The sequence below is a fragment of the Orycteropus afer genome, unplaced genomic scaffold (genome assembly GCF_000298275.1).
Source record: "Orycteropus afer afer isolate SDZICR_OR568_19922 unplaced genomic scaffold, OryAfe1.0 scaffold00192, whole genome shotgun sequence".
NCBI lineage: Eukaryota > Metazoa > Chordata > Mammalia > Tubulidentata > Orycteropodidae > Orycteropus > Orycteropus afer.
Window position 1 is genome coordinate 256,362 of NW_006921779.1, and position 12,824 is coordinate 269,185.

The 12,824-nt window shown below is 40.5% G+C and overlaps 1 protein-coding gene across 1 annotated transcript in view; it reads right to left on the reverse strand.

The window, feature by feature from the left end:
• Positions 1-12,824, reverse strand: part of MACF1 (microtubule actin crosslinking factor 1) — a 307,684-nt gene that overhangs the window by 211,748 nt on the left and 83,112 nt on the right. Inside the window, exons 7-14 of the mRNA XM_042781878.1 lie at positions 3,893-4,059; positions 3,024-3,136; positions 2,809-2,915; positions 1,685-1,804; positions 1,438-1,533; positions 707-834; positions 527-620; positions 175-329 (exon numbers count right to left, since the gene is read on the reverse strand). Of these exons, the coding sequence (XP_042637812.1) occupies positions 175-329; positions 527-620; positions 707-834; positions 1,438-1,533; positions 1,685-1,804; positions 2,809-2,915; positions 3,024-3,136; positions 3,893-4,059 (980 nt within the window). The remainder of the gene's footprint in view (positions 1-174; positions 330-526; positions 621-706; positions 835-1,437; positions 1,534-1,684; positions 1,805-2,808; positions 2,916-3,023; positions 3,137-3,892; positions 4,060-12,824) is intronic.

Genomic DNA, 12,824 nt, shown 5'->3' on the forward strand with positions numbered 1-12,824 from the left:
TTTTTTTTTTTTTTTTCATAAAATAAAATTTAATGATCGGAAAACAAGTATTACAACAAATCACTATTAGACTAAATGACCTTCAAGGACCTCCAACTCAGTGCCTGACTCCTGATCCACAAGCCTCAGTAGGAAACAAACCAAACCTCCTTTTGAGAGTTCCTTGTTCCTCACCTAAAAGCCAGCTCTTCTAGCTGGTAGTAATTCTCATCCCGTAGGATCTGGAGATCCACCTGCAGCTGCCTGATAAGACCTTCACATTCCTGAATGTACATGATGACATCTGACTCGCATTGTACTGGTTGTCCTGATTCCAGGTGAGCAGCATCCTGAGACAGAAAGGGAGAATGAAAGTGGGAAATCTCCCATGGCTCCCATTTGCTAGAGCTTGAGGGTCTACAGCAATTCCAAGAAGTAAGGACATACACGGTTGAATTCCTCAAATATTACCTCCAACCATTAGAACAGAGGGTGACAAAAGGAAAGCATATGATACAAAGAGTGAGAAAAACAGTCAGACACTCACAGCCTGCAGTGTATTCTTAGCTAGTGTCAGTTTTTCTTCACAGTTCAAAGCACCATTCTGGATTTTGTTTGCAATCTGTAGCAGCAATTCCAGCCTATAACAGGATAAAAATCATTTAAGCTCAGGGCTCAAAGCAGTCCAGTAAGTAAATGTCAACTCACCCTCAGGCTCTGGACCCACCTCTCTACAGCTGGCCGAAGTGACTTCTCTCGCTCCAACATCTCAATGATGAGTTTTCCCCACTCTTCTTCCACATCATTAGGGTGATAACCCTGAGGCAGTTTAATTCGGCCAAATTCAATCCACACCTAAAAATGCCAGAGATACTCTTTTAGTTCAAAAACAGCCATACCCTCACTCCCCAGCTTCTATTTATTCTTTGTATGACACTTCTAGCTTCTTCATTCAGTTACTCAGCAGTTTCTCCCATTGTCTAATAAGAGAGAAGCAATGGAATATTTAGCATTAGGACTTCACCTTGAGGTGAGAGCAAAAAAAAAAATTACCTCTAAAAAACAGAGATCACCTTCGCTAAATCACTTCATTCCTACATTTTTCATAAATCCTCCTGTCCTCTCAATAATCCACATTCTGGGAAGGTTGGATGCCCATCACTGGGAATCAGAAAAGTCCCTTTTCTTCCTATCCTAAGAAAAGAATTAACTTCCCTCTGAAAAGCAGGAAAACCCATTCATAAGTTTCAAGAATTCAGAATAAATATATGAATGGTTCCTGTAAAAATTACAGATGACTGATACTGTCCCTTTGTCCCAAGTTTTAAAGACTAGGCTGAGAGTACTGGTATTAGTGCTTGCTGGGATGGGAATACAGAGGAATCTGTCCAAAAAACAGAAGAAACAACAGTACAAAGCAGTGAACCCCAAGTCTCAGCAAAGGATATGCTTCCTTACCTCTAGTAATTTATACAATTCCTCAATTCTTCCTTTTTCTCTTTCCTTGGCAAGAATTTCTGTTTCTTTGAAGTGTATATATTGATTATAAAGTGCCTATAAAATTAATATTTGGTGAATGAATAAATGCATGCAAGCAATATGGCTCAATTTTTCATACAATCTCACCCCAAAGCAAGCTGCAACAAGTTCTGAAATTTACTCAGTAGAATGAATTTATAAAAATAATTTAAGCCCATGACTTTACCTTTAATTCAACAGGGTTCTGGGGAAAAGATTTATCTGACATCAGTATTGTGTGCTGTTTGATCCACGGTATAAGGGAGTCTATCCGGCTTTGGTATTCTTGCCACCTGGAGTCTACTTCCTATTGCCAGAGGTAAACACCATACATTCTCTGATTAGCAATATCCAAAAAAAAGTATAGGAGAAAGTAGCTCAGGCCACCCCAAACCACATAAAATCCTTTCCTCTAATTGCTTAGATAGTTGCTCAGTTTAATACTCAGAGTCCCAGTTTCAAAGTACCCCAAGGGCTCTTAGTATGGAATTCAATTTTCCAATGCTTAGAAAGGCTACAAACCGAGCTACTAAATATATTCAGAAAGGTCTATGATATATATAATCAATTTAATATTACAGGTGAAAAAACCACTGCCTCAGTTTGAAATATAGTTAGGCATGGAAAGGGCATTCCTTACTGGCATTTAGTACTGCATGGTCTACGCTAGATGCTACAAAATTAGCAGTATCCAGACTAATTTTCAGGGGCCAAGTACAATGTCCATGATATGACAACGACAATGTGGATTCAGTTTGCTCTATATAGAAGTATATATAATGAGGAGCTCTGGTAGCATAGTGCCTAAGGCACTTGACTGAAGGCTGGCGGTTCAAACCCACCAGCCACTCCTTGGAAGGAAGATGGGCAATCTACTTCCGTAGTGATACTGCCTCGGAAACCCAAGGAAGGGTTGCTATGAGTCGGGTCTGACTCAATGGCACATAACAACAACAACAACAATTGTATATAATGAGTAGGAGCCATTGATGGTGCAATGGTTAAGTTCTCAACTGCTAACTGAAAGATCAGAGCTTCAAACCAACCAGCCCCTCCAGAACCAACCAGCCCCTCCAGAACCAACCAGCCCCTCTGCCTCTAGGGGAGAAAAGATCTGGCAATCTGCTCCTATAAAGATAATAGCCTAGGAAACCCTTTGGGGTGGTTCTATTCTGTCATGTAAGTTTGCTATGAGTTGACTTAAAGGAACACAACAACAGTAACAACATATAATGAATGGTTGAGAAACACTGTCTTTTCAACCCAAACAAATCAATGTTAGAAAGTATTTTAGGAAAAATGTTCTTTTACCGTTGCACTGATCCCTTCTCCACCCTCAGGGACTTTAGGGAAGGCATCATAAATCGAAGACACATAAGTGATAACAGATTTTTCATCTGGAGATGGCACATCCACATCTGAGACACAAAAGACAAGAAATTTCTTACAGCAAAGGAACCTGGAGGAAAAGGAATCATGAGTGTATGCCAAAAACTCACTGGAGTTCTCTGAACTCTCTCTCTCACCTTCTGCATCCAGTAACCGGGTGACCCCCAGTCTTTCTGCTACTTCAAAAGCCTGCTCCAGATTCTCTCGGTTACTTTGGATGTGTACCCTCTCCATATCTACCAGATCAGGTCTGTAAAAGTTCACACATGAGTTCATACCAAGAAAAAGCTCCTAAAAGTTCCTACAGGTGAATAACACTGAATGAGTTGGAGAGAAAGTAGGAGGTTTAGAAAGAAGCTAATTCTACTTTTAATGACACAGCAGGAGCCCAGTGCTCCCAAATTCCAAATATACATAACAAAGGGTTTGTTAGATTTCATGGGCAAGGTATCATAAACTAGTGCAGAGCAAAAACTAAGGTGTTGTATTTATGACCATTAACAGCTCAGTGATTTTGACTTCTGTCATTCAAAATTCAGTCACCATATTCCAATCACCTGCTGCTCTTCAAGCACTCTAAGCCAGCCTCTGATTCCCGCCCTTTGTATTTGCTACTTCCTCCCACTCTGACCCCAGAGGTCTGCGTGGCTCTGCACAAACATCCTCATCAGAGAAGGCATCTCTGACCACCCTGTCCAAAGTACCAAAGTCCCATCTCTCTCTTTCCCTCCATTGCGTGACCACTGTATGACAGCATATACTTATTTGTTACTGCCTATTATCACCACTGGATGGTAAGTTCCATGACAGCAAGAATTTTTGCTGTTTCGTTCACTGCTATGTCTCCAGAGCCTAGAATAGTAGGAGCTAAATATTTTTTCCTTTCAAATGAATAAATGAAATCAGAGCCTTGATTCTTGGTTGAGGTAAACATGGCATTATAACTAATTACAAATAACAGATGAGAAGCAACCCATCAGGCATACTGAAATTCCATTGTATTTACCTGTACCGGTGAATGAGTGCATTGAACATCTTCCCATCACTCCAGCAGGAGGAAAAGTTGGTGCATTTGATTCCTGTGTAACCAGCTGTCACCTTCTGGGTCCATAAGAGCAGCTTCTCCTTGGCTGACATGTCCCCTGACTCTCCACTTATGTAGATGTCAGAGATCTGACAAGAGAAAGACACAGTGATTTAGTATAAGTAAACTCTTTTAACTTTTTCTTCTCTATACAGTATGGCTCTTAAAAGAACAGAGAATTTCAAGGCTGACAGTACTTTAGATGAAAATTCCAACATATATTCACTATTTGGTAATCAAATAAATAAAAATGAAAACCATAAAAGGTAATTTTCCACCTGTAAAATCAGTATAGATATTTTAAAAATGATACTATTCAATATTAAAAAGACAGTTCTTAATTGCTATTGAGTCAATTCCAACTCATGGTGACCTCATGTGTGCAGAGTAGAACTGTGCTCCACAGGGCTTTCAAAGCTAAGACCTTTCAGAAACAAATTGTCAAGCCTGTCTGCTGAGGTAAGTTCGAACCTTCAAGCTTTTGACTAGCAGTCAAGTGCTTAACAATTTGTGCCATGCTCCTAGGGAGAGTATTAGGTAGTCTCATATATGGTCACTAAGGAGTTCTGGTGGTTCAATGCCTAAAGCATTTGACTACTAACCAGAAGGTTGCGGGTTCAAACCCCATCAGTTGTTCCATGGAAAGAAGATGGGACAATCTATTTCTGTAAAGATTTACTGCCTTGGAAACCCAACAGAGGTCACTGTGAGTTGGAAGTGACTTGATGGTAGTGAGTTTGGCTTCATTTTCACATAGTCACTGGTGTGAGTCTAAATGGCATAACTTCTCTAGATGGCAGTTTTTAATCAAGTCTTAATACATTTACATACTATGATAAGAAATCATCGGATATATGTGCAAAGAATTTCATATAAGAACGTTCATCAAAACATGGTAAACATTTCATAACAAAAAGATACAGAAAGCTTAAACTTTAAATGACAGAGTGACTGATTACACATTATTGCACATAAAATGAAAGAATTCTTTGTAGCACTTAAAAGCATATGCTTTAGAAAATTTTAATGACAGGAATATGGTTAATATATTTTAGAAAAAGAAAACAAACAAAATAATATATAAACCATTCTTGATTTTATATAAAAGATAAATATTTACATATATGATGCATATATGTATATGAATGTAAACACTGGAGAGAAGAACACTAAACTATAGCTAGCTCTGAGTAGTAGCATTACAGGTTACTTTTATATTTTCCAAATATTCTACAGTATGTATATTTTTAATAAGAAAAAGAGCTATTTAAGAAATCCCCAAGAAGTAGACAATAAAGATGAACCCTTCTGCACATACACTACACTACTGCATTGTCAGTGAAGGCAAACATGGGTATACAGGTGGATAGATGGGTGGAGGCTGAACTATTAGGTATGTCTGTGCATGGGGGAGTGTACCCAAGACCATGTATAAGGTTGGCAGACAATGGTTCTACAAGTGTATTTGCATGTAAGAATTCTGTAAGAATTCCCAGGTGTATAGTAAAGCTGACAAGGGTCAAGGTTATAGTCACTCCTTGGCCACAACCAGCTACCCAGACAGAGCAAGTAGTTGAACCTGTGGGCTCGGGACCATAGTTGCAGGGGATATCAAGCTCAACTGGCATAACACACTACACAAAACATTGTTTCACCTCCTACTTTGGCGAGTAGTGACTGGGATCTTAAAAGCTTACAAGCAGCCATCTAGATGCAACGACGGGTCTCTCCTCATCCAGAGTAAAGAAAAATGAAGAAAACCAAAGATTCATGGAAACAGTCAGTCTAAACGACTGGTACACCATGTGATCCTCAGCCTATATTACTATGAGACCAGAAGAACTAGATGGTGCCTGGCTACCACCGTCAACCACTTGGAGAAGGATCTATGTAAGAGAACCTAGATAGAGAGGGAGAACAATGTGGAACAAAATTCAGAATCATTTGTGGGGGGAAGAGGGGGACCTGGTCTGCTGGTCTGATAGAGCCTGGTGGAATCACTGAGACTATGGCCCCTAGCTGCTCTTCAGGTCTGGAACTGAACCCATACCTGTGGCTTCCAGCCAAACAAAAGACAGACATATGAGTTGAACATGTACCTGAGGTAGATACACTCCTTGGAGAGAACAATCATGGGAGAAAGAAGGGCTGTTTATGCACAGGGAGACAGCTCAGGGGGCAGGAGTGCATGCAGGGATGTACACAGGGAAGAGGTAACTATAGGGAGGAAGTGGGAGGGGAGTTGTTGTACTGTGGTAAATTGTAGTCGATGTCATGAGACAAACTGTATGTGAACTGCCGTATGGAAAGTGAATTTGCTCTGTAAACTTCCACCCAAATCACAATTTTAAAAATTAAAAAATTAAAAAAAAAAAAGAAATCCCCAAGATCTAACACAGGACCTACTTTCGAGAGATGGTAGTGTATGAGGAGACTCCAAATCCCAGCTTCTCTAATTGCAAGTTGTATCTCAGTGATCTAAGCGAGATGACACCTACTACCTTTTCAGGGCTGCTGTGATAATCAGCGAGATTATCCTTTAAAGCTCAGGCACAGGGTTATGCTTAATTCCCTCTCATCTCTTTTGTATGAGTGATGGTCTTTCTTATTTCTTGCCTAACTCCCACAGCACTGACAGTTTATATCACCATTTAATTAAATATTATCTTACATCAATGGCTATAATTTCACACATTTAATCCTTTCTCCTCAAGACTGTCGGTTTCCTGAGGAGCTGGCACCACATCTTAACAATCAGAATGATCTCAAAATGAACAGCAGTCTCTCATGAGCCCCTCATGTGTTCAAGGGGAAGCTGGATACTAAGAAGAAATAACCTCCAAATCTGAGATTCAGAGATCATGGCCCAATGCACCTAATGTTATGCTGGTGATATGGTAGACATTCAACATGCTTTCATTAATAATCACTTGGCTTGTGAATAAAATAATAAAAATATCTGGAGCAAAGCCATCTAGGTGGTGCAATGGTTAAGTGATTGGCTGCTAATCAAAATGTAGTAGAGTCAAACTCACCAGCCAACCACTCCATGGAGAAAAATGTGGCGATCTGCTTCCTAAAGACTACATACAACCTTAAAAACCCTATGTGGCAGTTCTACTCTGTCCTATAGGGTTGTTATGAGTCAAAATCGATGAGGGCACACAACAGTATCCAGAGACAGCTTACTTGTTTGACAGAAACTTACTTAGCAAATTCAAAGCAGTGTGTAAAGTCAAACAAGTTTGGGCTAATGTTAACAATGGTTGTCTGTCCTGGAGTGGGACTATGGAGAATTTTTTTTCTCTTTCTATTTTTCTTCAGACCTTAAATAATGAGCACACATTACTTTTAAATGCAAAACATAAAATAATCTTTATTAAAAAGAAAAAGCCTTTGGATTAGACAGATAAGACTTTAAAAGGAAGCATTTACTAGGAATGCAACCACTGGCAAAATACTTAAGCTTCTTGTACCTCATTCTTCCTCAAATTTAAAATAGATTGATAACTTTCTCAGTATTAGTATAAGGTACTCTGATGGTACAGTAGATAAGGCATTTGGCTGCTACCCAGAAGGTCAGCAGTTCAAATCTACCAGGAAGAGGGGACAATCGACTTCCATAAAAGATTTACAGTCCTGGAAACCCAATGGGGGTTCCTATGGGTTGGTTTCAACTTGATGGCAGGGAGTTTGTTTGTTCTTTTGTGTCTATTAGGTGCAATACTATGGAAGTAGTAGCCTCCCTGGTGGTCATCACAAGGGAGCAATCAACAGTAAGTCAGCTCCAAATCACTGAATGCTAAATTCACAATTTATAACAGACAAGATTAGATATCAGCAGGAGACATTAAAACCAGGGAGGAAAAGTCCAGGAACTCTTAACTAAGACTTTAACCCACAGCCGCTGAGTCAATTTCAATTCATGGTGACCCTATGTGAGTCAGAGTACAAATGCACTCTGATAGAGTTTTCAATGGCTATAATCTTACAGAAGCAGATTACCAAGTCTTTCTTCCTCAGCACCACTAGCTGGATTCAAACTGCCAACCTTTTGGTTTAAAGCTGAAGGCAAACCATTTGAGCCACCCAGGGATCTTAACTAACACTTATTAAGTGTAAAAGAAAGCCACAGGCTAATAAATGTTATTAAAATATCTGAAGAAAACTATAGGAACAAAAGACTGTAAGGGTAGCCTGCATAAAGTCTAAAACAGGGAAACCAGTAAGTATTGCCTCTAAGCCTATGGAGGTGAAATAGTGCCCTAACTAGCATATTCCAGGCTTTTAGTCTTCCTTGACATAGTTATATTTCTACACTAGAAACCAGATGCCAACGAATAGGACCTGACTCCATGTTTACTGAACAACCTGCAGATTATTATTTGCTTTCCATATAAATATTCTATAGTGAGAAAATGCACTGAGCAGTAGATTCAAATATTCTATCACTTGGCAGTCATAATACACATTGTAAATTAATTAATTCACTTCAATCTCTTGTTAGTGTAGATCAACCTCCTAAAACCGAATCAACTTCAAGTATACTGAAAAAAATTGAGCTAAGGACCTGTAAAGTTGAGGACCCAACAGTGGGCCATGGTATCCAAGCCATCATCTTATGAGTCCAGTGTCAACAGCCCCTCCCCAGCATCAATTTATTCCAGTGCTCCAAAACCACATTTCTAATCTGCCTATTCCAAATGCCATCTGCCACTGACATAGTCCAGTTCGTTCATTGTAGACTCTTCACATACTTACTAAGGTGAAACACTGATGGGAAAAGGAAGTCAATTTACTGAAGTGAGAAGTGATGGAATCTGACTAAGCAAAATGAAATCTGAGTATTTGTATTTACCAAAAAAATTAATTTCTGTTGGTTAATTAATATTGTATATCCAGTACAATCACAGTTGATCTCTCTGCTAACATTTCCTATCTGCCAATCACAGTATCTCTGTATACTGCACTGAAAATAACTTAATCAACAGCTTTAATTCATATTCTCAGCACAGCTGGAATCAGACAGGGAAATGTTTAGATCCCTCAGGGAAAGAAAAATACTATTTGGATTAGGACCCCTTCCAGGACTGTGAACTGGGTAAGAAAAACAGGATTATCATCACAATCATCTCAGTAATTAAATTTGGCTTCCATCTATCTCTTCATGTAGTACTCCCATTAGATGTGCACAGTGCTATAGTGCTGTCCTTTAGCCTGTGCTAACACTTTTACCTTAATCTCCCAAATGCAGAAACCCAACTTCAGTTTCAGGGAGCTTTCTCCCTCATCTAGGTTTTAAGCAACAAAGCCACTTGCAGAGAGAGACCAGCCTCAATACCATCGCAGACTATGCATGTCTACCTGAATTCTCTCTCAACTTACACTTCCCAAGGCTTGGTTAATTCTTTTTCTGAAGCATTTTCTGAAATGCTTTCCTAATAATTCATTAGGTCAATAACTATTTATGGAATGACATCTCATCTGTCTTTAACACTATGCCAAGGACCACAAAGGAGGCAAAAAAAAGGCCAAACATTTATTCATTCAGTTAAGGGTTTTTGAGCAACCACCATATTCTAGGAACTGTGTTTAAAATTCACTTTATCTCAAGATAAAAACACTGCCTCAGGTCTGAAGCTCAAATCATTTAGTCAGGGAGACAATTTACTATACAGAGAAATCAATGTTGTGACAGAGGTAACCATGTAACTCAAGCTAGCAATGCTAGGGATCTTCTCAGAGACAGTGACATCTATGCTCAATTCTGAAATATAGCTAGAAGTTACCCAGGTGAAAAAAGGAGAAAACAAAAAGAATAAGACATGCTTGCCCTACAGGAACTTAGCTGTGACATGCCATATCTGGCTAAAATAAGGCCACCTCAAATATAAGACAATCGCAAATCTTCCCAAATGACAACAGATGGGTGGAAGTAAGAGAGTGATGGAGGAAGAAAAGCTTTGTGGCCCTCCTGAATATATAAATTTTTAGGAATTTATTTATGCATATATACATATCTAAAATTAAATATTATGTAAAATATATTAATTTAGTATTAATGCTTTCTCTTTTTAAAAACTTTTTATGATTTGGGTGAAAGCTGACAGAGCAAATCAATTTTTCTACTCAACAATTCATACACATTTTGTTTCATGTCATTGATTACAATCACTTCAATATAACATTTCTCATTCCACTTCTTCCCTGTGCTTCTTGTTTCCATTCCTCAGTCCTTTGTTCCTAACCCTTCTTGACTTCTAAACTATGTCCTTGGGCAAATTCTGCCCTTTTGATCTTGAATGGCTGATGGTTCTGAGGAGTGCACATTGCTAGTGTTATTGTTTACCTTGTAGACCAGTCTATTGTTTGGCTGAAAATTGAGCCATGGGGTGTTACTTCAGTTCCAGGTCCAAAGGGTGACTAAGAGCTATAGTCTCAGAGATTCCACCAATCTCTATCTGATTTATAAGCCTGGTCCTTTTTTTTTTTTTTAGGATTTTGAGTTTTGTGCCACATTTTTCTCTCACTCTCTCTGGGGCTTTCTGACATGGTCCCTTTCAAAGCAACTTGTAGTAATAGACAACCAACATCTAGTTCTGGTCTCAAGGCCATAAGGCTGAGGTTCATGTGGGTCCATTATTTCTTTTGGATTAAGTATTTCCATGAGTCATTGATTTTCATCACTCTTCTCTGCTCCAAACATGGTGAGATCAATAGTTGGTCACAAGCTTTTAAAGACCCTAGTAGGATATACAGCATTCTCTTTGTGGACTATATTGTGCCAATTGACCTTGATGTCATTCCCCCCCACCTCCACCCAGATTATGGTCCTGAGCCTCCAGGCCCAGCAGCTCATTCTCTCAAGGATTTTGGTTATGGCTAAGAAGTATTTGTATCTGTTCTGGTTACCTAGTGACACTCTGACAGAAATATACCACAAATGGGATGGCCTTAACAAACAGGAACTGTTATTCTCTTACAGTTCAGGGGTTTTAAGTCCAAGTCCAAAGTGCCAGGCTCTAGAGGCTGTGTGAAAGCCCCTCAACCTTGGGGTCCAGCTCTGCCTCCTGCTCCCAGCCCACTGGAGCTAGAGGCATTTCTTCACTCAGACAGCTGCTGGCTGCTGAGGCTGAGAAGCCCCAAGGTTTACAAGTAAAAAGGCACAGTCCTGATGTTACCAAACCGCACAGCAGGCCATTAATTTAAGTCCATTGTAAGTCCCAAGGTCAGCAGAGCATGGCAGGCTGCTGAACAGCAACATGGCTACATGTAGGGCCCAAGTGTGCCATAAACTAGAGACTATCCCCAAGGCTTCTCCTTATATACAGGAAGCAGACTACACACCCAAAGCAGCTACTCAGCTGCTTGTGGTAGATCCCACCATAAAGTTGATTGCCAGTCTCATCATGGGGAATAACTACCACCAGCTGCCCAGCCACTTAACCAGGCCCAGCCAAGTTGACACACAAACATAACCACCACAATTCCACCCCTTGTCAACTTGGCACCTGTACCTGAAAGTGTACAGATCTTGAATGGGTAGTATCTGTACAGGTCTCCTCCACTGGGTGGCTCCAGTCCCCTAGTTCCTGAGTGGTGACCTCACCCCCTTGGCCTGGTGGGCCCCCATTCCTCTCCCTCTTGGGCATGGAAGCCCCACCCCCTCATTCTTGAGCAGTGGCTATGGATCCATCCCACTGGCTCACATGAATGAGCAGCCCCACACTCCAGAACCAAATTGGTGAAGGCCTGGCTTTTTGAAACCCAGGGGGCTGTGGTCATTCCACCCCCAAAGACCATGGTCCTACCCTTAAGGCTGAGGCAGCACTGCTTCTGTTTCCTTGGTCTCTCTGCTTCTGCCAATTAATGCCTGAGGGCAACTCACTCCACCAGAAATCTTTCTGCCCAAAGGACATGTAGCTTTCTTGCTCCCATGGGCTGGCCAACTTGCTACTCCATTTTATGCCAGTCTTCTCTCCTAATTAACACCTGAAGACAACCCACCCCATCAGGAAGCCATCTACCCAATGGTGTCCAGCTTTCTCCTCCGCGGACTGGTAAGGCTGTCACTGTCTCATGCCGGTTCTCTCGGCTCTGCTCCTTTCATCTCTCACACCTGTCTCTGGGCTCTGCTCCTGCCGCTTCTCATGCTGGTCTCTCAGCTCTGCTTCTGCCATCTGTCATGCCATGTACCGGGGTCTCTCTGCCAGGGTCTTGGGTCAAGGACACACTCCACTCCTGTTTCCACGTTTTAGGTATCTGTCAGAGCAGCACCCCACTCTCAGTACCAAATTCTGTTCTGGCTACCTAGTGCCGCTCTGACAGAAATATACCACAATATCTTTGCCCCCTGTATGCAATACTATATATTGGTAGCCTATATAAATACATATGTAGAAATATCCTGTCAAACCTACATATATATATATACACACACACACACACACACTCACACGTGTGTGTGTGTGTATACATAAATTCATGCGTATAGCCCCATTCTACTTCCCATACTCATTCAGTTTGCATGTGCTCTATGTACCCACTTATAGATTACTGTTATTACTGTTATTGCAGGACTGTGTATCTACTAGTACTTACTTCTGCTGCCTTTAACTCTTGTACTCCTCCTAGTGTCTTCTTTAGCCTTGATCATTTTTTGCTGACCTCCCCCTTACTGTATCTTGCCTTCTCCTTCAACTAAGTTAATATGTCTACCCTCTAGTTAGTGGTGTACCCTCCATTTCCCTCCCACCTCTGGTAATGAGCAAAGAATGTTTTTCTTTGTGTGACGACCTTTTCTTGACATTTTATAATTGTAGTCTCATTCAATATTTGTCTTTTTTTTTTTTTT